This window comes from Pyrgilauda ruficollis, unplaced genomic scaffold, assembly GCF_017590135.1.
Source record: "Pyrgilauda ruficollis isolate IOZ18807 unplaced genomic scaffold, ASM1759013v1 scaffold27, whole genome shotgun sequence".
NCBI classification, from domain to species: Eukaryota; Metazoa; Chordata; class Aves; order Passeriformes; family Passeridae; genus Pyrgilauda; species Pyrgilauda ruficollis.
In genome coordinates, this window is record NW_024524044.1 from 5,789,243 (window position 1) to 5,813,176 (window position 23,934).

Sequence of the window (23,934 nt, forward strand, 5' to 3'; positions counted from 1 at the left end):
GAAGTAAGGGCCATCTGGAAAAGTCTGGTTTGTGGGAAGAACAAAGAAATGTATGGTGTCCAAGTCTTCGTGTAGATTTCTGTCAAGATGGAAAGAGCACATCATACACTTTATTTTGGATATGGATTTGACCCTCTCACTTGCTAAGCAAATTCTGGACTTCAAAAAGCTTGGAAACTTAATTAAAGACCTGAATCAAGTTCATTCCTCTTGATAGGAGCATTCTCTTTGCATCAGCTCTTCATGGAAGCATCTCTGTGCCAGATGGGTGTTATCCTGGTTCCTCCAGAAGGCTATTAATTTTGGCACCATCCAAATCAACTTCTGAAGCTACTACTGTCCATTCTTTGACTCAAAATGGCTTCAGCTGTTGTGACATAAATTATAGAACCTCGTTAAGCCAGAGTCGAAGAATCAACTCACATGCCAAAATATGAATGACACAATGCTCTTGGGTCAATAGCTTATCTCTGTCATAAAATGTCATATTGAAAAAATTAAGACAACTTAAGTCATCCTAAATATGTCCAGATTTGCTTTGATTCCCTATGTCTGTAGTGTGTTTGAAGACCCGCTGAACAAAATGGAGGTGTTTATCCCTGTTTAAATCAGAGCATCTCTCTCAGATACCTAACCTGGAGCATTAGTCCTTCAGAGTCCTCTCAGTCCACTCAGTTAAGTGAATGGAGAAAAGTAATCCTTCAGGGAGTGAGGTGGACAACCTAACAGATGCCATCACAACATTACAGAAAGCAACTCTTCTTTAAGTCAATAGCAATACTATCCTTATCCTTCTCAAAGACCAGAGATAAGGATCACTTTTAAAACCAGAATTATAGTTTAGGTTAAAATGATAAAAAAGTATTCACTGACCTTGTTCTTTGCCTTTCCATAATTTTTGCAAACTGTCTTGCAGCTTTAGAAAAGACCTGTGAGGTTCCTGCATTCTATCTGTGAAAAGGGGCTCTTACAATCAAGATACTACAGAAAGAAGGCTGTGTGCCTTCCTGTAACCAGGAACTGAGGCAGTTCTTCCTATGAAGTGCTGAGTATTTTGTTCTCAACCCAGCAAAGTACTCATATGAGTGCTCAATCTTAATTATGTGATCCTAAAGCAGGAAGATGTGAATGGGAAACCATATCCATTTCCCTAATGATGGAAGCAGAAGCTGATATAAATGAATACATATTTTGAGCTTTTTAGTGCTAAAAATATTTTGTCTTTATAAACCAGAACTGATAACCAGTGACTGATAACCAGTTAATTGTGAACTCCAAGTAAGTGCTGAATTACAGCTCCTTTTTCAGTTGAAGCTGCATAATATCTGAGTAGGTGCTAAAATGTAGTAGCAACAAATAGAGGATTTGACAATCTTTCAATCATTCAAATAAAACTTCATTTCAACAAGTATAGTGCAGTTGATAAAATTAGGAGTTCTATTTTCACTTCATAGAAAAAATAGTTTTGTTGTTTTGTGTTTGGGTGTTTTTAAATATATGAAACCTAAAGTGGAGCAGAATTCCTAGGCCAGATGAACTCCTACTTTAGAGTTAGTAATTTTGTATCCCATTGGGGATTTTTTTACTTAAACCACTAAGTGAAATCACATCAATCAGTACATAATGAAATTTGTACATAATGAAATCAGTACATAATGAAAATTTGAATTTTCATCTCCTACATCTCAGCATTTCTCATGAGAATTATAGATCATCAGATTGTAAAATTTGGAAGAGACCTCTAAGATTATCAAGTTCAGGCATCAACCTAGCTTCACCACTATTCACCAGTAAACCATGCCCTCCAGGGCCATATACACACATTTCTTTGAACACTTCCAGGGATGGTGACTCCATCACTTTGCTGGGCAGCCTGCTGCAATGTTTGACAACTCCTTCTGTGAAGAAATTTTTCCTATTGCCTAATTTAAACTTCCCCTAGTGCAAATTGAGACCATTTCCATTAGGCTCTTAGACATTACAGAGATGTTCCAGTTGTGTTTTCTACTGGACTTAGTCTGGCATATTAGGTCCCAGGATATTTACTAATCAGACTTCCCTGACTAAACTGGAGGAATTCCCACTCCTTACTTGAAAATCAGCACCATCAGGTTTCCTGTGAGTGTGTGAATGAAAAGCTGCACCATTGGAAGCCCTCAGGGCACTTTAGGCCTGCAGCAGTTGCCTTAGGAAGGATGGCTGAGGGAGATAGTCTATTTTAACCCAGAATGCACAAGGTTTCCATGAGAGTTTGTAGCAGTTTTCCTGTGCAAGAGGGAGCCAGGCTCTATATGGAAGAGGTTAACAGCAGAATAAAAGCTGATAGTCATGAATTGTAACATGCAGTTTCTGGCTGGGAGTATGTAAGGGAACATTTATTTCTTTGTGATTCAGGCTGCACAGCCTTGAAGACTCCATTCTTGGAGGTCTTCAAGACCAGAATAGCAAAGCAATCTGGTCTGATTTAATAGCTGAGTCTGCATGGAGCAGGAAGTTAGATTAGAGACCTCCTGAGGTCAGGAGTCACAAGTGGAATGATTTTGTGACTCTGTGAACTGTATGGAAGAAGATGCACACTTTATGGAAGAAGATGCACACAAACCCAATGTGCTCTTTGACTGTCGCAAATTGTTATGGTATTAAAGATTTAAAACTATATGTGTTTGCTTATATTAATGAATAGAAGTACCTTTTTGTTTTGAAATTCTGTGATTTGACATATGAAGTACATTATATAATTTATAAAATATGAAGAGTGTTACAACTGTAACATATAAAATACAGATGAACACACCACAGTGACGCAGCATATGCTGCAGTCCAGACAGCCATAGTACACAAAGTGTCACCATACAACATCAGAAGGCTTTAAACATCCACACATACAGAGTAACACCAAACCACACCAGCCTTCAGGTGTCTGTCCATACAAAGTAACATCCAATCACTTCAGAAGGCTGCAGCCATCTACCCTTCTTGTTCTTTAGCCCACCCTTTAATACCCCTGATGTTCATGCATTGCCCCTGTGTGCCCTCTGCTCCCTTTGGTGGTTGCTCAGTGCCCCTGGGCACTCCATGGCTCATTGCTGTCAGTGCTGCTCACCTGCTGCTCACAGCTGTGCCCATTGGGATGAGGCTCAGCCCCAGCCCCACTCCCAAACACCACAGCCTCAAGGTAACCCATTTTTCACTTTATAAGCCAGAAATACTTGTGGAAATATCATAGTATTCCAGAGTGCTTCACTGTGCAAACAGATCTCTACTGTTAGTTGACAGATGTGGAGCAAAAATATGTGGTTAGGCAGCCCCTTAAACACTGCACATGTGGGTTTTGCAGGCAGCAAGTTATTCCAGATAAAATCACAATAAGCTTTGATCAGCTTGTTTCTACTTTGTCATTTTTCTAACAGTGTATCATGATTTCACATGGTATTTTTTATACCGTTATATCTGTATGAGGAAAGCTTCAGATTAAGGACCTTGTACTTCAGAAAAGAAGGACAAACAGACCTGAAGAGCTGCTCTGTTGGGAAAAAACCCATATATATGAGTTGCAAACATGAGTATTCAGGGAACTTGCACTTTGCTTTAGCTTCTGGCATTTGTGACATTCAAATAAAGCATGGTGAAAGAATAGAAATTATTTTTGTAACTTGCTGTATTTGCTGTGGAGAGGTACTTGTTAGTCTTGTGGACCTTAGAAATAATTGCACTAAGCAGCTGACAATGAGGTCAATCAGAAGACAATGAAAAAATATCTTGGGAAATGTCCACCTTCTTGTAAAAACTGGTTATGAGCAGCACACTGCCAGTGGACCACCAGCACTCATAAATAATTATAGCACAGCTTTTGTTTGGCTCTAACTCAGAGCTAACTTCACTGCTTCAGTCAATTACTGGAGGGTGAAAAGGGCAGAATAGAACCAAGAGAGCTTTTTTTGCTTTACATGAAATGCCTAAGAGCACGTTGAAGTCTCATTTAATCATAGAATCATTAAGGTAGGAAAATATCTCCAAGATCATCAAATCCAACCTTCATTTACATGAACCTTCGCTTTTGCATTCTGATGCAGTGAAGAGGTTTATGCTGTTTTACCAGGAGGAAGTGGGATCATCCCTAAGCCATTGAACTTGGCAGTGTGAAGGCCACTTGGTGCCTCTGCATGTCTGAGATTTCATAGCTGCCTTGAGGTCATTTGTTGGACCTGTGTTGGACCTTTCCATTCCCCACTATGCTAGATGATAAAGTTCATCAGCCTAGAAGGAGTTTCTTTAATCCCCACAATCACTATGTGATGTTCTATTAAAATCAGTCTTTGTATGGACATTTTGTAGTGCAAAATGATAAGCTAGATTTTATCTACTGCATGTTTTCTTTGAAGTTCACTCTTTAGTATGAAAATAGTAATGCAGTGCTTTCAGACTAGCAGCCAATCTTGAGCTCTTTCCTCCTATGTTATTCTTTCAACACTGTAGGGTAATAGGTTTATTATTGCAAAATAGAGGAATTTCAAAATATTTCCAAATATTTTTTAGCAGTTGAAAACAATTATTTAAGTAATTCTATTCAACTATCATAACACGGCACATCTAGACAGTAGTGTGTCCTAAGAAAACAATTTATTGTTTGTATAAATCCCATATCCTTCTCTTTCACCTTTCATAGTTCTCTCTTCTGACCTTCCTTTAAGATTTCTTATTGTCTTTCTCATGCTGGTAGTATGAAAAAATAATTGGAAAAAGACAAGAAGTTATCAAACATCAATACTTTTTCTATAAGTATTATCCTCTGATTCATGCAGAAATGCCATTTTTATGATAGAAAGGGTTATTAACAGGTTAGTGGGAGGATCAGCACAGCAAAATTACTCCACATCTGTGTAATCCTATTAAAAAAAAAAGTCTGTAAAGTTTATACAATATCTACTGTTGTCAGATGATAAAAAGGCTGTAAAAAGAATGTGGAAGGAAGGAATTAAATGAAGTAAAAGCGAGACGACAACATCCTTGCACTAATACTTAATTTAACTTTTCTTAAATTAATATAATGTATCTAATATAGATTACAGTTTACAGTACATAATGGAACCTAATGTATGTTATATACACTTTATACTCTGTAATCTGTTATTTATTGGAATAGATCTTTTCCATTATCTCAGTCCTTTTGTCAGTAGTGAATCCTCTAAGTCTGACTCAAACTGGAAATATTTTAGTTTTCTGCAATAGCCTAGTCTGCTTCAGAGCCAGAGTCTCAATGTCCACAGTGAGTTCTTGCAGCTCCTTGCCACATGGAAGAGAGCTGGCAGTGGAGAGAATTTGGTTTGTGTGATTGCTTCAAAATTTTTAGGGCTTTTTTGTAGAGCCTTTTTTACTACTGGGAAGACACTGTGCATAAAAGTTCTTGTTCGAGATAGCCATTGTCTTACTGAGGAAAAGTAGGAAGATGAAAAATAGATGGTTAAAAACTGAGAGTATAGGCAGGTCCAGGGCAATGCATCAGCTAGACTGTTCGTCTAAGGCAAAAATATTGAAACTATAATATTCAATCCATTATTTTAGAGCTGCTCAGGAAGTATTTATTGTAATTAAATAATCCTTGAAAATCAGAAAAACAATGTGAGTTATAATCTGTGAGGTTTTGCTACAGGATGTGAATGTATCCATGCCAGCTCTGCTGAAGGAAAAACTTGTTCCACATCTCCAGAAAGCTGAATTTACAGTAATTAATTTTATTAGTAGACACAAGAAAGTTAAACACTAAACACCTCACAGCCTGACTCAAAATACTTATGAAAGGTGGAGGAGTTCACAGCTCTACAGAGAGTTATTTGTTTGAAGTGATGAATCTTGGTGAGTGAGTTTCACCTGGGCTGGGAACATTGCCCAGATCCAAGTGTAACCTCTATCCTTGTGAGAAAAACAGTAGTTAACATGTTTCTAACATCTCAGTGGAAACAATCTGAGTCACTTTGATTAATTTGTGTTTGTTGTGCTACGCTGACTGCATTATTTGCATCCTCTTTGCTCCCCAGACCTGAAGTAAATCACAGAAATCTTCCAGATGTCTCCCTGTAAGGGAGAATGAATTTCTGTATGAAAGTATTTGTAAAGGTCAGGGGAAACTCTGTGTCCAATAAGATGTAATTAGCTGCCTTAATACCTTGTTGACAGAGCTTAAATTTTGATTCATAAGGTTTTTTCTTTTTATTTCTATTTCCACTATGTCCCATCTCTGTGCTAATGTGATCTCAATATTTATCAAAGCAAGACTTCAGTTCAGCATCACTTACCATGCCTTGTGCAATAGAATAAATATAGTCGTTGAGCACATCATTTGGTTTTCAGAAGTAGTTGGTTTTTTTGAGGGAGGTCTTGTTCAACTACTGGCTGCTTGATTGCTGTAGCTGAATGAAAAGTACTTGTAGTAAATTACTGCAAGAAGGCTGTTGGAGAAAGCACAGTACATTCCAACTTCAGCCTGCTTATTTGGCACTAACTGCATGCAATCTGTTTCTGTCCATGTGTGAGAGCTACCTGCATGCAGTCTATTGTTCAGTGAGCCATCAAGCTGTAAGCTTGCATTTTCAGTCTGCTGTCCACCAGAAGGCAAACCTTTATTGAGTATCTTTTAAAAGAAATCATGGTTAGTAAAAATCCATTATATTCACTTCTGTGATTATAGCAGCCAGTATGCTGCAAATTCATTAGAGTAATTTTTAAACCCATTATAGTTTAGAAAGTACATGGCTAGATTTTTACGTGTTCTAGGAAAGCAAACTTACCCGTCTCACTCCTGTGTCCCAGCTGTGTATATTAAATGAGTGTCTGGGAATATGTGAAATGTAGTGCTGGTCACAGCTATTAGACATCAATGAAAATATTCTAACTCAAAGGCTCTTTTGAATGAAATACATAATGATTTTCAAAGTCAAATCAGTCCTTCATTATGTTATTTTTTTTATGGTAAGCCACAGTGTGGTGTAAGGGAAGCATAAATGATAACCAGATTCTGTCTGTAAATTTATTTATCTTTTCTGTTTTGATACAGTCTCTGTTATGAGTGTTTTCCAAGAAACTTTAGTCTTAAATGATGTTGACTTAATTCCTTTCAAGTAATTTTATTTTTACCAAAGCTTTTAACTGAAGAGGAAGGAGAAAAAAACCCCATCACTTCTTTAATCTTCCTATCATCTGACTCTGACTCTCTTTCAAACATAAAGTCATAGTCATACTTCCTGCTCTACCATGGGCTTATACAGCACATTCTGAATATAAGTAGCTGCAGCTGGAGCTATGGATAGTGTTGGATGGAGACCTATCCATGCACTGCCCATGTGTCCCAGACATTTGTACAGATACTTTCTCTAGTGTCATTTACATGTTCTTAGTTTTAGCCCTCACATTTGTTGTATAGGCAACATTGCCTAAACTTTACATCAATAATAGATTTTTCATTATGTATTTGCTGGTTAAAGTTAGGAAGATTTATGTAAAGGCTCTCTATCTAAAAATACACTTTCTCAATAGTTTCTCTTGATTAACTTAAGCAAACAGCCTAATGTCTTAATGAGAGAAGGGTCTGATCTTTGGCCAGAAAAACCTCAGAGATTGAATCTTTATCAGAGATGGGTCACTTTAAAAACAGAGCCAAATAAAGAAGGGTAAGGCAGCTGCTTGCAAGATTGCCAGGCACTATGACCTGCCTCCCACTGAGCTGCTGGGAAAACTCAAGATGTAGGGATCACCCCTGCCCAGAGTGGGGTCATTGCAATAAACACATACCTATTTCAGTTGCCCCTTTTCTTCTTGGCACCTTTTGGATGAGAAGCAGCAGTGGATGGAGGTGGCTTTCCACAGGAAAAATGTCCCCAGGCTCAAGTGTGATCCAATGGGGGCTTCGTGTCCCCCAGACTGTCTCTATATAGTTGGGTGATATTTTTAAGTTCATGCTTGAGCAGACAAACCATTTGGAGCACTCTCACCAGTGAGCAAGAGTAGGTCCTTTCACCAGCAATATTGTTGTCTGAAGTGGAGGGTGTTTGGCTCTTGGGAATTGGCTCAAATGAATCAAGTGTTCAATACAGCTGCTCTGAGGATCTGACCCTGTGTGTTCCCTGGGGCGTCATTACAGACAGTCAGCATCAAAGCCCATGGCTTCTCTGCAAACACGTGTCAGTGCAGACTGTAGGTGTGTAAACAGAAATTCCTCCTGTTGCCCACACATACAAGCGTAGTTTCCTTTAGAGTGAAGCTTCAATGCTTATGTAGACTCTGTCGTTATGTGAAAGGCAGGAACTCAAAGGTTTTTTTGGCATTGTCTGGGAAAACAATTTCAGAAGTCTTCTACCTGCTGTTTCTGAGCCTGTATAAATGTCTTTCTCAATATTCCCCAGACCATGTGTGGCTGTAATATGTATTCCAATACATACCTTATGATGGAGAAGGGAATTTGTATATAAAGCAGTGTGTGAAGTAATTCCTTAAACAAAAAACATTTTAATTTGCCCTGAAGCCAACATTATGTACATTACTTTACATTTTGAAATCTTGTTTTCAGTCTATCCATGGCTCACTAATACTTTTTCAGCCCTTTGGGCCCCTTTAAGCTCAGTTTAGAAAAATTAGAGTGAGAGGAAATACTGATGTTCTGTTTTTTGGTGTTTTTTTTTTTTTAATAAAGGAAGCAAAAGAAACAGAATCAGTGGTCCTATTGAACTGATCTTGCAGAATTCCTTTCTTTTGCATCCTGTTTGGCAGTCACCAGGCTTGCTATTCGTGATTAATATTTTGCTGAAAAAAAATCAATGTTACATTCCTTTTCTGATGTTCAGGTAATGTCGAGGAGAATCCAGAGCAATCAGTTGGAGACAGAGAGAGACTTAGGGATCCTGAGGTCTAGGGAAACAGAACATGTCCAAGAACTGTAACTAGGCTCATTATGTACTGTGGAGGGAGTGTTGGTGAGATAAAGCTTGCAGAGAAAGGTTTAATGTTTTTTCTAGTAGAACATTGGATATAACTGGGGGGGGAAAAAAAGCACACACACACAGAGAAATGTTTTGGTACAACCCTTTGTTAAACCTGAAATAGAAGAGTTCCATTTGTAAATATTGAGAAGATTCTCTACGTGCCAGGACAGTGATTAGGAAGTCAGATATATTCCCCCACAAATAGTGATATGGAAAGGAAAGTATCTTAGATTTACCTTTCTATGGGAGTTATACATCCAGTCTTAGGTTACAGGAGAACCTGTCCTTCACTTTGAATCACCACATGATCTCCCAGGGATCTAAGTACCTACTTCAGTCAGTCCTTCCTCACACAGCTGTTATCAGGGACACAGTTATCAGGGACCTAATGGTGCTCCCTCCATCCAATTTCAGCCTGTGTTCCTTGTACACACCCAGTCTATGGACACACTGGGTTCAAGGCTCTTTACAAGTCAGCATTTAATTGTGTGTACAATGCATACACAATGTGCATGTACACACAATTAAATGCAGCCAGCTTCCTTGTGAGAGCCTGAGACAGAACTGACCAGAATACCCTGTAGCCTCCTGACTGGAGGGAAAACACTGGGAGCTTGAACTGAAATCTGTGTTGCCAATCAGTTGAAAGGCAGACTTAAAACTGTGTTTTCTACATCACAGGAAAATGTTCTATACGGAAATACCAATTACTGCTTTATGCACTGCACACTCCCACTAACATGTCCTGAGAACACCCATTAGATCAAGCATTGTTGGCAAAGGGATTTTAAAACTCTGTCAGTGCTGAAGGGGCCGACTGACATATCTCTGTGAGCTGTGGGTGGCTTTGCCTGTGCTCAAGACAAGAACATCAGACACTTAGGAGGATGGTGGTAACTGAATGAGGGTTTTGAGATGATACATTACAAGGGTGAATAGTGTTGAATGGAGCTCCAAGATATAGAAAATAAGAGGCAGAGTTGTGAATTGGACTCAAACGTCATAAATCACTCCTTCAAATCCTAACCTTAGTGTGCCCCAAGCCCTCAATTAAAAAAAAAGTTAATAAATGTACTTCACCATCTGAAGGATTTGGTGCTAGAAATGAGAAGTACTTTTGTTACAGTATACCCTGAAACGCTGAGTTTGTATCTGCAGGCTTTGCTTACTGTGAAAAGCAGCTTCAGCAGTAGTGTTGGCAGATGTATAGCTCACTGGACCGAGTCCCAGGCTAACATGCTTTTTCAATGCATTGTATTCATTGTCAGAGTATTTCAACTTATGAAATCATGAAGGAACAGTAATGCTTTTCAACTCATCCTTTTGCTCATCCCTTTTCTTACTTTCTGATTGTAGTGATAATTTTTCAGTCTGGGAAGTTCTGCTGTGTTTGTCAGGGCTGTGATATAAAGGTCTTGGCCTAAAATCAAAGGGTCAAGGCTAGAGGTCAAGTGCTTCTTGCAGTTAGGAGGCGTAGAGTATAGATCTGTGAATGCCATATACCCTGAGCATGGGAGGGTAGAGATGAATGCTCCTTATAAAAAGCTACAAGGCTGTAGGATTTCCCAGTTAATATTGAACATTTTTTACCTAATTACTAGGGAAAAAAATCAGGGTCCCCTCAGTACTTTATTGAGAGAACCATAAATACATAATAATTCCTTTGGTTTTCACTTAAGACATTTACTTTTTGCACTGTCAAAGCCCATGTTTTTCTCAAGCTATTCCCCATTTTCAGATAGTGGACTTGGCAAAATTCAAGTCAGTTCACATTCAGAGCTTGCACTTAAAACGATAGATGCAGAGAAGAGGACAAAACAGGAATCGAAAACTGATGCAGCTCTTAAAAGTCTCCAGGTCAACATTACTGTATCACTTTTTAAACTAAAAAACCAGCAGAACATAAACAGCAAAATGCCTCTCTTTATCTATTATTCCTTGTTCCTGTTTTATCTTCCTTTTTAGGGGGGGGGGGGGGGGAATACTAAATTCTTTTAATTCCTCTTCTTTCTTGCTTTGTGTACTTTATTTATAAAGCATACAAGCTGGAAATCATCACTGTTCTTGCTTGGGAAAAATATCATTGGCTTCATGAGGAAAACATGTTCGCTAAGAAAGCACTTGAAAAATCCATGCAGATGTTAACTACAAATACTGAAAAAAACCAAACAACCCATCTGTAATTATAATTAGATACATTTTGAAACATTTTCCAAAATTGAAGTTTCTAGTATTCTGTTCTTAATGTTGGAGTTGTGAGCTGGATTTCACATTCAGTTGTCTTAGTTCAACTAATTCTGCTGGTTCTCTGAGCTGTTCAGAATGATAATTTCACAAGACTTTGCTAGATTAAGAGTCATGTTTTTTAGGTCTCATGTGAATAATTTTGTTCTATGGCTCACAAATGCAGCACTTTGAACTGTTTGGGAGCAGAAAGGCAGATAGGGTCTAACTGATGTTGTGCATATAAAATGGGATTGAATCCCATTTTTAGATTAAAAGGATTCTTTTATATTCCCCACGCACATGAAAGATACTAAACTAGTGTTATGAAACTTGTAATGTTTTCTTGAAACAGTTTCATAGCTTTCTCTGAGGTTAGCATTCTGAGGGCAGAGGAAGACACTGCATCTCCTGTAGTGTCAGGATGAAATTTATTTGTCCATATAAACAGCAAGTACTTTTAAAGTATTTGTGGAAAGGCATCTACAGGGATTTTCAAAATTTGTTTAGCAGTTAGTAAAGGTACTCTGTAGTTATGAAAATCTTCAGTCACTGGTTAAAGCATGTGACTTTATTCTCAAAGAAATTTTATATGGAGAAATTTGGGATTGACAAAAATCATGCAATTTAGGTTATGTTTCTATTCTTAAGAAACAATAATAATAATTATAGTAACAACTTGAGTAGCACAATTAAGAATTTAAAAGCAATTTAGACTGACGGCTGTACTTTATCCACATATCAAACTGTTCTCTGATGCCCTGACAGCATGACCAGTATCTCAGCTTTTTGTATCATTCCCAATCTCCTACTGATGTCTGTGAGCTGCATTTTTCCACCCAGGAGTGCCCAGACTCCTTTTCTAAAGTATTTTATGGCCCCTACCAGATCTGTGTGGAAATTAACATCTCATAGTCTTTTGATGTGTTATTTGTGACAGTTGTTCAGGTCATTGGGGAACAATTATCCCATTATTGTAGACAGAACTTATTAGGTTCCTTAAAAAATACTATGGTGATATAAAATACAATTTCTTTGCTTTAAAACATAGCTGCAGGACAAGGGCATGTTACTCCATCAGTTCATTCCATTAATCCTATATTCTCTTTAATGGCTTTGCTTGTCTTTTGATTAGGCAATGTCTTTATGTATGTCCTAGACAGTGCTTGATGGCTAATTATAATCACTGTTTCCCATCCAACAGCAGTAGAGAACTGAAATTTCTTGGGAGAGTGCCTCTTCTTATGACAGGTCTCTAGACTAATTTTGTACACACACGAGTTTCAGTTCAGTCTAGTCAGTTTGGGTGTTGAACTGAACTGGCCTGAACCTCTGGATCCTTAGAGGTTCATCTATCACTGAATAATGCAGCTGGACAGAGAGAAACAGTTGAATAGAGGACAATATGCCAACTGTTCCTTCATTTATTCCTGCCATATTAAGTTGATAGAATGGAGCTAATCCATCTGCCCACAATTTATTCCCTAGCAATAATATGTAGTTTCCCTATTTCATGAGCTCACTCTTTGACTAATTTTATTAGAAGTCCTTCCATAGCATCATTTTTAATCCCTTTTCACTCATTTTTAGTTATGTGTAAAATAGTAGAAAAAGATGGACTAAAGAAACATGGAAGGATTTAATGAGAAACTCGGATCAGCTTAAACAGAACCAGATGCAATAAAGTTCAGTCAGTGAGCCTACAAAGACCAACAGAAAAGCACTCTAAATTAGCTCTTTCACATGAAGCTTTATTCTGTCATGTCTAAAGTGCAGTCAAAAGGAGTGAGACAGCCCTGGCAGCACCATGAGAAGAGGCAGGGCTGCAGTGCCTGCAGGAGGTGGCTGGGTGACCTGCCAGGTTGATGGGCAGTGCTGGCCAAGAGACCGCAGGGTCAGAGCTGATGGGTGGAGGGGTCTCACGCCTTTACCAAGGACACTCTGTGGGGTTTATCTCATCCACTAGTTCTCAGCCATGCATGAGTTCTGGATGTTAAAAAATATGCAGGATTTTGGCTACATATTGCTTCTATGCAACACTGAAACAAATTCCTATGATCTTAGTTACATTCCTCTTGTTATTTAGTTTAAAACAGTCTGATATACTGATCCTTTATTAGAATGGTAGGGGTAGTCTTCAGTGATTTGGGCTGGGTACAATTTCAGAAATGAGTACTGAAGCAGAAATTGCCTGGTTTTCAGCATTGAGACCATTGATTGTTAGGGGTTTTCATACAAATGCAAGAAGGTATTTTACTGAGTAAAAAAAAGAAGGTATTTTACTGACTGTAGAGCCTGTATGGGGCATTCTGGGTGGGAGTTTCCAAAGCACTCAATTCATTAACATAAGTCTACTTCCACCAAAAATTATGTTTTTAGCCACAGCTGTGAATGAACAGAGTTGGATTATTCCTTAAAAATACTGAAAAGCCTTCCTTTCTGTTTAAAAATGCCTACTTGATCTGATAGGTAGCAGCAGGTGTAGATGTTAAAAGTAACTTTATTTTTGTTACGGTGCTTTGTCGCTGCTGGAGCACCAACTGTTAAAATGAACAGATGGACATTTTTTCCTTAATGATATGACTTCTCCCAGGAAAGTCAAGGGCTTCTTACCTTCTTTCCTTTTGCTGCAGTTTCAGAGTAATCAGTTTTCATTAAGGTGGAGATGGTGAAAAAGGTACAACAGTGATTAAAAATCCATTAATAGTTAAATTAGATTCCTTAATCTGAAGCATTACTGCATCTGCAGTGGTCTTCACTGTATGACATTCATCCCACATCATCATGCATGAGTGTGGGTCAGATTTATAATGTTTTGTTCATCTCTCTCTCTGTCTCTACCTGTGTAATTTTGAAACTGGTTATGATGTTTTTTTGACTATTTATGCATGCCTGAGTAAAAATGTATATGTATATGTATATGCATAAGTACATAATTGAGAGGAAATTTAGTTATATGTAATTCAAAGGTGAACTAAAAACCAAAATTCTTATTAAATTAGGCACCCAGACTATAAATAAATGAAATACCATGAACTAATAGCCCCGAATAACTTGAAGGCAGTAATTGAGAAAACTCAGTAGTGTAACAGGCTTGAAAATCTGTTTCATCTCTTAAATACTAAAACATTATGAAGAATCAGGTTCAGTATAGTGTGATCTGAAAGAGACATGGAAATTGTCACTTCACATAGTAGATGGACTCCAGTAATGTTCACTCTCCAAGTATCAACTGATGTTGTTTGAAAGCTATATAGATGTACAGAAGAAAGCTTTATTCCTCTTTTATTTGCTGGTGTCCAGAAAATCTTCCATAAAGATAAAAGAAAGTTTATTGAAAAGCCACACTGATCTTATAGTCAATCCTAATGTGCACTAACAAATGTAATGGAAGGGAATTTTTCTTTTGATTCTAATCCAGAAATTACAAGGGCCTTTTTATGTTTCCCTTCTAAGAATGAACGTTTGCAGGAAGAACAGACACAGAGCAACACCTGTCATTTAAGTTTACATGTCTGGCTCTCATCTTTGCCATGGGTGATCTTTTGTAAACATACTTAAGATCACAAGATGTTTCATCTTTGGGCAAGGAAAGAAGGATGTCGTGTCACCACAGCACCTGAAGAAAACAATAAAAAAATCTACATGCATTTAGAAAAACCTTCAGTGTGCCACATATTTATGGAGCTGCAGTAAATCTGTAGCTGCCACAGATTCATTTTGCATATTATATTAAGTATGTCAGTGATGGTAAAGGATTGGTCTCCTACAAAGGTAAAAATGAAACAAATAAGTCTTGTTCAGGGATTCACAATCTCTCATGACATGACAGTTTAGATGTGAATAGCAAATTAAATGCAAGCAGTGTCCTTTACTTTGAAAATACATTAAAGTCAAAGGGAATCAGTTACATAGTTCCCTGCATGTTGGTTGTAATTAGCAGAAAACCAGCCACACAAAATTTTTGTTAATGGTATTGCCCAATAAATGTGATTAAAATAAAATTTTGTTTGCTTAAACACATACTCTGGGCAGAATGAACAAGAAAATCCCTGTTATTTTGTGGCACTATGTTGAGGACAATAGCAGCACATTCAGGAATTTGGGGCTCTCTTGTGAAGTCCTGTGCAAATTGTTTTACTGTAAGGTAGGAACTTTGTGATGTTAATGTTAGTTAAAGTTATACTGTTCAAATAGCTGTACAGTGTGTCCAGACCCAGACTCCAAAACACAGTTTAATACTAGAAGATACTGTGCCATTCATTTTGTCATAACATCTTTCCCTAGTTAGAGAGATTAAGCAGAGAACAGGACAACCCACACATAACCACTGTTTTGTTGCTTATTTATGCACAAATACTACCATAAACCTCTGAAGTCACTGGGAACATTTATTTTATTTTATTTTTTTTTCACCACCGTGGACTTCAATGAGATCAGAATAATTGTGATACAACTACTTCATCTTGCCTTTTGATCGCATAATCAAGAACCACCAGTATTTACAAAATTCCAAGATGTGTTCATATTGCTATGTGTTCATATTACTGTGTGCAGTGGCACATTTTCTGCTGTCAGTACCTTGACTCTATTAGGACTTAATTGTCTTTTGCTCATTGATGCAATTTAGGCACAGCATCCTAGATGTTGCATAATTTCATGGCAGCAGTGAATGATACTATGTAACAGTTGTGAAATTAATTTTAGTACCATTTTAGAAAATAGATTTTTTTTTCCTTTAAGCACCTGTATCTCCTGAAGCTATTTTGGGGCATTTCATCACAGAAATGAATCCCATATGACTACAAATAGGCATACAAAATTCCTAAGGGCAAATAGGTATAGATTATATAATATGTAGAGACAACGTGATGTTACATGAAAGGTATGTATGTTTGCCTTAAGAAATTTTCTTATATCTTTAGCAAATGTAGTATCTTGTATGTTTACTGTGGGTTGGGATAATTTATTGCAAAACCTTTGTCTGAATGGAAAAAGGATTCTAAATTTCATATTAAACTATATATTGAAGAGCTAAGGATGAACTAATTGCAAAACTACCTCAAATAACTTTTTTACTCTTGAAGAGGATTTCAAGATGATGTGGATGGGCCCAGTGCTATAATTTTCACAGATTCTATTTATTTCAGGACTGTGGTTCCAAAATTCGCCCAGAGGAGTCCTGTGGCTTGCAACCTCTCTCTCATGAATACCTCTCAGCAATTTCACAGACAGTGTTTAAGACCTGTGAAGCTGGAGACACAAAAGGTTTGTACTTTATCCCCCTTTTTTCTGAAAATTAACTCATGCACCTCGTCAAAGAAAAACTAGAAACAATGTTAACTCTTTGCTATGGACATGCACCAACCTACGCACAATAAATTGAACTAATCATTCCAAATTTGTAGCAGCCAAATGATATACTAGTCCTGGCAATGAAGAATGGCAAATGGCAAATTCCCTGCTAAAGCACTAGTATTTCTTAAGTTAAATTTTCAGAGAAGCCAAGCAATGTCATTTCCCCTCAGAATTATTCAAAAATTCTGCAGAAGTAGGTGTCATACGCTGTCCTTGAGCTATGTACAGAAGCTGAGGTGATGCAGCAGAGATAAAGACATTACCTTACTTCTTCTGACATTATTTCTGGTGAAATTTAGAAGGTTGCTTTGTAGTTCAGTACAACCAGGATTTCATGACTCATTTCTAATCCTTTGATGTAGAGCAGAGACAGTAATTCAGGGTCCAACCAAACACTGAAGTAACTTCCTCCTCTCCTAGTCACCTTGGAACTGTTCTTTAGAGGAAGCTCAACACCTTATCAAATATACATTTAATTTATACAATTTCTCTCTCTCTTTCTCTGTCCCTCTTATAATCAATAAATGCAAATTGGAATATACAACAGTGGAAGCGTCTTTCCTTCGTGTTTACATCACGGAATGAACCTACAATTTATCTTTTTTCTTTCAGAAGTTCTCCTTTGATTCATATCTGGTTTGAACCAGGCTATCATATCAAAATTAGCTCTTTGTTCAATATTGTTGCATTGCCAATAATACAGAAGTCAGCAAACATTAGCTGTGTGTTTGGCTTCTCAGAGGAAAAGAGAGGAAGAGAACTAAAAGAGACCATGAGAACCCAACTTGTGCTAAATTCCTGCAGGTGAATCAGGTTACTGCAGTCTGTAGAAATGTGGTTTGTAGCAGTAACAAAATCTGGTGTATAAGATATCACAGATTCACTTCTAATTTTCTGTTGCTGTGACACATATGTTTTAATGATGTCCCACTTTCCATTCTTCTCACAACTGTATCCAGTTTAAAATAATTCTGTGTGATATCTCTCTGCATTCAACAGCTGTCTGGATTTGGGTCTAGCAGAGACCTAAATTGATGTCCAACTAAATGAATGTGGCATTTGGTTGCAAGGAATAAATCTCAATTTGGACTTAAGTCCGTAGGCCTAAGGCTATTTATTCTGTAGAAAGTCATGTTCTTTTAAACATAGTTTTTGCTTTTGCATTTTTTTCATAAATACAGCTAGAACAAAAAGAAAAATACTTCCATAGACTATTCACAGAGAAAAAGCTTTTTGAAGATCTTAGGGTACCAAATAAACAGCAAATATAAAAGGAAAGCAGTCATAAATCAACTAATTAGCATCAGTGTAGGTTAAATATTTAGATTTTGAATTACCAAGCTAAAATAGTTTTTTCTCCTTACAGTGATGATTGTTTGGCACTATAGAAAAACTTTGATTTTAAATTTGAAAGCAAAATATGTTTAATTGTGGCTATGACAATGTAAAAGGATAAATAAAAATGAAAGAGGCAGAAAGAAAAAGCAAAATTATCATATTAAGTGTACAGCCATTATTGGTTAAAACTTTCAATTTTAGGCTAATATTTTTTAAAGGGAAAGTAAGCAATCCTAATTATTTTGAAAGCATATTCCTTTTCATGCCATTTTAGGAGAACAGATTTAGGGAGTACTGGCAATGTTTAATCTCGTATCTTAAGCAGAAGATTTATGTACACAACTGATAACTACTCTAATGAGCCAAAATCCAGCTTTCACCCTTCCTGTGGAAACCTCCTACTTACAGATTTTCATAAAAGTTTGATGATGCCAATTTTTAGTTTGTGAAGAAACTAACAGTGTATCTCTCTTGCTCTCATTCACTTAACTGTTGGTAGACTTGCCCTTGCCTGGTAGAACCAGTGTAAATGCTTTTGCCTGAAGCACCACAAAATGCTGCCTGATTGAAATGGTGCTGAAAGCTGCATTATGTGCTGCTAACTTATATAAGTGAAGAAAGAGCAACTTAAAATTGCTATAGAAAATAAGCCTATTTTCCAAACTAATGTTGTTTGGAATTTTTCATTTGTCTTCTTTTTTTACTATGAGATTAATTTTATCTTTTAACACAGTCCTATTTTTAAAGGTTAAGAATGCATTGACCAACTGTTGGGAAATTGCAACAGGAAAAGTTCATAATAGTTGGATTTAAAATGCATAAATTTTCATGCATCATTAAAAAATCTATGTAAATACAAAACCAGGAATTATTCTGTTAGCATTAAATGCTAATGCTTCCTAAAAATATGACTTTATCTCCATATATCCATGTTCTCAAATCTTTTTACATTTGCCACTAACCTTTAGCCTACGCCAAAAATTGATCTATGTTTTTCATTAATATACCTAGGGAGCTATTGAGTATAAACGAAACTATTTAAAAGAAGGTTTTCAAAAGTTACTTATCACTTTCAGTTGCCAAAGTTTAAACTTTTATTGCTCAGATATTTTGGCTCCTCAATATTCATTTTATATAGTTCTACTTTTCTAGTTTATTACCTTAAACCAAATCAGTTCATAAAAGTATAGGATGTTTAAAAGAAAATTCCATAAGATGAGGAATCTCATAAGTTTTAGACATTGCCAGAGCTTTTATATATTTGGGTTGAAAGAAAAATTACAACATCAGGAAAAAAATACTGAGTTTTCATATAATTTAAAAATATAGGTCACTACCTCAAACATGTCTCAGATTATTCATTAAGATCTCTACAGTAGTGGCAGGGTCTGAGTCCAGACTTCAAACCAACCAACATTCTGTCCCTGCTCTATTACAAAGCAGCAAAAATTGTTGGCATGGCACCTATTGCTGGTTTATTGGAGACCTGGCACTTTTTGATTTCCTCATGAGACTGCTGTGGAGCTGGGAATGACCATTCAGTCATGGATTGCAACGTGGGAGTCAACAGCAAGATCCACAAGTGGCAATGGAAATCTTGGCAGGTCAATGTATTCGTGGCCCCAGTGGTGGCCAGGAGGCCACAGCCTGGAACAAGGGACCTCAAAGCCAAGGGAGGGTCAGCATGAATAAGGGACTCACAACAGCCAGCACTGAGAGGCTACAGTAAGAGAAATTGTCTGAATTCAGCCTCTGGTGTCCCAGCTGAGGAGGATATTCATTTGGAAGAGAGCTCCCTGCTCCAGCACCTGATTATCCACTTTGTAACTTCAGATAAAGATTCAATTTAACCCTTTGATAAAAATTCTACATAGGATCTTTCTTAGGGACCAAAGTTCAGATCTCTTTTCACACAAAAATTACCAGGTTACAAGCATGCTATTTTCCTGTTCTAATGAGTTTTGAACTTTAACGTGGTCCTTAGCTGTGTGGGGAATATTTCCCCTAACAGGTGCATCATTAGGATGCAGAAAATGCAAGTTTGAAACTCCTCTGAGCAAGAAGCATGGGGTATCTCTGTCTTCCTGCTTGCACACTCCCATCATGGTCCCGAGTGTCCCTCCTTCCTCTGTCCATGCTGTGAACTGGGCTGTTGCCCAGCACAGCCTCCACGAGGCACCCGTGCCCATGGGAGCAGGGCAAGCTGGGTTATTCTCACTGAACCACAGCGTGCTCAAAGCCAGTGTCCAGGGTTTGTTTAGGTTCAGTCTGCTATAATTTTCTTCAAATCATCTACAAGTGCATCTGAGGGTGGTGTATGTTCTGTACAGGGCAGAAATAGGGGCAGCTGTGCAGGGCACCCAGAAACTGGTATTGCATGGTTGTGGCATTGTGGGATGTATTTGTCCCTTAGATGTACCTGTGCAGGCTCCCATACAAAAAAAAATTCTTGATGATTTTATTTAGAAGGACTTCTTTATCTACTAAGATTACTCACCCTGCTACTTACCTAAACATAGTCACTTGGACTTTTGCCTAAGTGAAAGCACAGGCTGCCTCCCTGGAAATTCTCTTGCTCCTGAGGTAGCAGCTGACTCTCTCAAGGCCACAGGGATCCTTCAGGGTTTCTTCACTGAGCCTTCCCCTCAGTCCCTGGCCAGGTGAAATGTCAAAAGGCAGCCTTGTGTTTCTTTGCTGTGGCTTCCTGTCCATCAGACACAGCTGGCTGAGCTGCTGCCTGGTAGCGGTGGTGGGGACAGACTCTAAGGCCAGCTCTGATCTCCAAGTATTTGATTTTGGGGCTGTTTTCTGGGCTGTGGTGAGAAGCCCATCTGTGGTAGAAAGGCCTGATAGCACTGACACAAGGACCTTAGGCCTCTGCACTCTTCTTTGTGTAATGCCTTTAAAACTAACAAAAGAAGGTCTTGCTGGCAGTTAGGTAGGCACTGGGAGATACTGTCAGCAATGTGTACTTATAAGATCTAGAAAAATAGTTTCTTTTGTTCATTCAAATACGAAGGCAACTGAAAAGTTTTCTGTCTTCCTTCAGAAATTAAATCCTGCAAGCTTCTAGTAGGATTTTGCAAAGGAATAGTTTTAGAAAATCAAAATAACAAAATCATTTAACCTTAGATAAAGGATTACTAAAACTCACTGATCACTTTGTGCTCATAATCTTCAAAATCATTTTTGTAAATAAGATCAGGCTCTAATAAATCACATATGTTATTAATTTCACTTTACTGTCATCTTCTGAAATGTATTTGTGTAGTCTGGGACAGTCCTCTGAATTCTCACAAATTAGCAGAAAATTAGTGTTTTGGAAGGAAAGTCTTAATCTTGCTTCATTTTTATATCAATTGCTCTCAACGATACATCCAACTTTTAGATGTTTCATTGTAGATGAGAATTAATATTTCAGAATAAAAATAAATATTTTCTTTTTGCATTCATCCTCCTCACCCATTTTATCTTTCTCATATCCCTTCAGTTGAGAAAGGACAAGCTGCTACAAGAAAGGCAACATGGAGTGAGAAATGAACCCCTAAATGGCTGTCAAATTTGAGCATTTGCAGCTCTTTCAGGGCAAGGAAAAAAACTCCCACCCTAACTAAATGAAAAGGGCATAACACAGTGATAGGAAATAGTCTCTTCAAAGGGCTGGAGGGCATTTAATTTAGGGGAAACTCCCTTATGATATTTTTTTACTCATACATGAGTAAAATATCCAAAAATATCTTACTTCCTGTGTAATAAAACTACTCAGAAGAATACAGAGGAGGTGCTGACATTCATTGCTGTTTTCCAGGGCAATGGATTGTCCCTTGCCTCAGCTGCTCTGACAACAGGACCTGTGACTGGAGAGCAATAACTTGGCAGCCCCACGGCTGCCGATACTCTGTGCTGGCCAAGCCCGAGCTCCAGCGCTGCATGGAGGGCAGAAGGGTATGTACCAGGCTTTACATTTTAATTCATTCTTATTTACCTGGGTATTTAGTGTCCTGAAGCTTTCAAAACATTTTTAAGATTGATATGTGACAAAAATCCCTTTTTAACTAGAGATATATTTGGGTGAAAAGTTTAGAGGGATGAAAACCAACCATAGTCCTAATGTAGCCTCATATGCAGGCACAGTTGTGTGCTGCTGTTTCACAGAGGATGTTAGGTCACACCACTGGAGTTTCAAGACCCAAGGTGTGTGTGATTACCAGTCAGACCTGCATTGAGTACACAAGGATGGCAAATGGAGGATGTATTTGCGTTGTTTTACAGTTTTGTCTCACATGCAAGTTGGTTTTCTTCTGCTGCATACCTAATGCATGGCATTGCTTGTGCACACTAATCTTACCAAGTCTTCTTGAGACCTGCAGTGAGTACGCAAGGATGGCAAATGGAGGACGTATTTGCATTGTTGTTACAGTTTTGTCTCACATGCAAGTTGGTTTTCTTCTGCTGCATACCTAATGCATGGCATTGCTTGTGCACACTAATCTTACCAAGTCTTCTTGCACATTCTTTTCTTTTAGTGAAGCTTCTAAAGTGATTGCTTGGAAATACAAGGTCTCCTTAATAAGCATGCTATGACTGTTATACTGTTGAGAGAGAGCTCTGATCTGAGGCTCAGGTACCTTACTGAGGATACAAGTATCCAGAAAGTAAGTAATTAATTGTTATAAAGCTCTTTAAAGTGTATTGCCTAGGTAAGAAAATAGATACTAAAAGTGGCATTTTGATAAAATCCAAGAGCATTTCCATATAGACAAATACAAAACCAATAGTCTTTCAATTAACATTTTCTCCTTAATTTCTGATAAATTTCTTGCCCTGCACAAGGTACTTTATTGTCATTTTGCTTTATTTCTGCCTGTGGTTTTCTCTGTTACCATAGAGCTGCAGGTTACTCCTAGAATATTTTTCTAAAAAAAATATTGCATTTTATGACAGAGGAGAAGCTCAATTTGCTCCTCATGTACAAAACAAGCTCTTCTGGATTGACCACAGAAAAAAAAAATCCAAGAATTTAATTGCTTTGCTTTGGTTTTTCATCTCTATGGACATCAGGCTGCTTTGACAAGCAACCATCCTTTGGTCAGGCAATCGAAGGACAGCAGAGGAACAATATGCCATTATGGATGTGGATTGCCAGGGTATTGCTGAGAGGATTTGCTGACATTTCCACATCCCAAATCTGACCACTCATATTCCTGAGTGTCAAAAACGGGAGAGCATTTGTAAAGGATTTATTAAAATCATGTAAATGAAATGAGTGTCTGTGAAGCTTAATTTCTTAATTCAAATTTCATTATGTTCTAACTCTCTGAGGTCACTGATCTATTCTAGTGTCAGATGACAGCCAGATCCTAAGTGAGCTACATTAACATCTTGAGAAAAATCTCTGTAACTAATAGCACTTTTTTCCCATTCTGCATCTTTTACAGAAGTCTCCTGACACTGTCTGATAACCTTTGCTGCTTTGTAGAAATCTGCTGAATTACCTCTGTTGCCTTTGCACAGATGTATAATGAATTGGTTTATTCTTTTAAAGTCATCACTCTAAAGCATGTTCCCCTTTTGGTATATTCTCCTATTTCTCTCAGATGTTATTTTTGTCATAACTTTGTAATGATTTTAGTTTTGTCTAGAATTTTGCAATAACATTTTTGCTTCTTCTACCAAATGAATAAATAGATCAATTCCTTTGTGTCAATACAACTCAAGAACTAAGAGAGGCTTTCTTCCTACCAATGTCAGATGAATAAAAATTGTTCCCTGCTTGGCAGAATCTTCCTGATTCTGCCTTTGATAAATTAAACTTTGGAATTACTTTATACTGCCTAAGCAATGTAGTAGAAAAAGTGTTTTTTTTTTTCATTTGCTCACTGAAAAAGACTTTTGTCTATGTTATATAGGTTTAAGCCACCTGGACCTTTTATAAAGGAGCTATTGAGCAGTAGGAAGATAGAATTCTTGTGAACAAATACATGTTAATTTTAAAAGAAATTTTCATAACCATCTATAAATATTTATATATTCGCAATTGTGA

General features: G+C 37.5%; 1 protein-coding gene across 6 annotated transcripts in view; it reads left to right on the plus strand.

Annotated features, from left to right (window-relative positions):
• Positions 1–23,934, plus strand: part of CPED1 (cadherin like and PC-esterase domain containing 1) — a 145,615-nt gene that overhangs the window by 103,950 nt on the left and 17,731 nt on the right. For 5 of the 6 annotated variants that reach the window (XM_041471579.1, XM_041471578.1, XM_041471581.1 and 2 more), the window contains 2 exons: positions 16,346–16,463; positions 21,700–21,836. In XM_041471579.1, coding sequence (XP_041327513.1) covers positions 16,346–16,463; positions 21,700–21,836 — 255 coding nt within the window. Of the gene's footprint in view, positions 1–16,345; positions 16,464–21,699; positions 21,837–22,417; positions 22,547–23,329; positions 23,719–23,934 lie in introns of those variants that run through there. The other variant, XR_005955466.1, reaches the window with a different exon arrangement.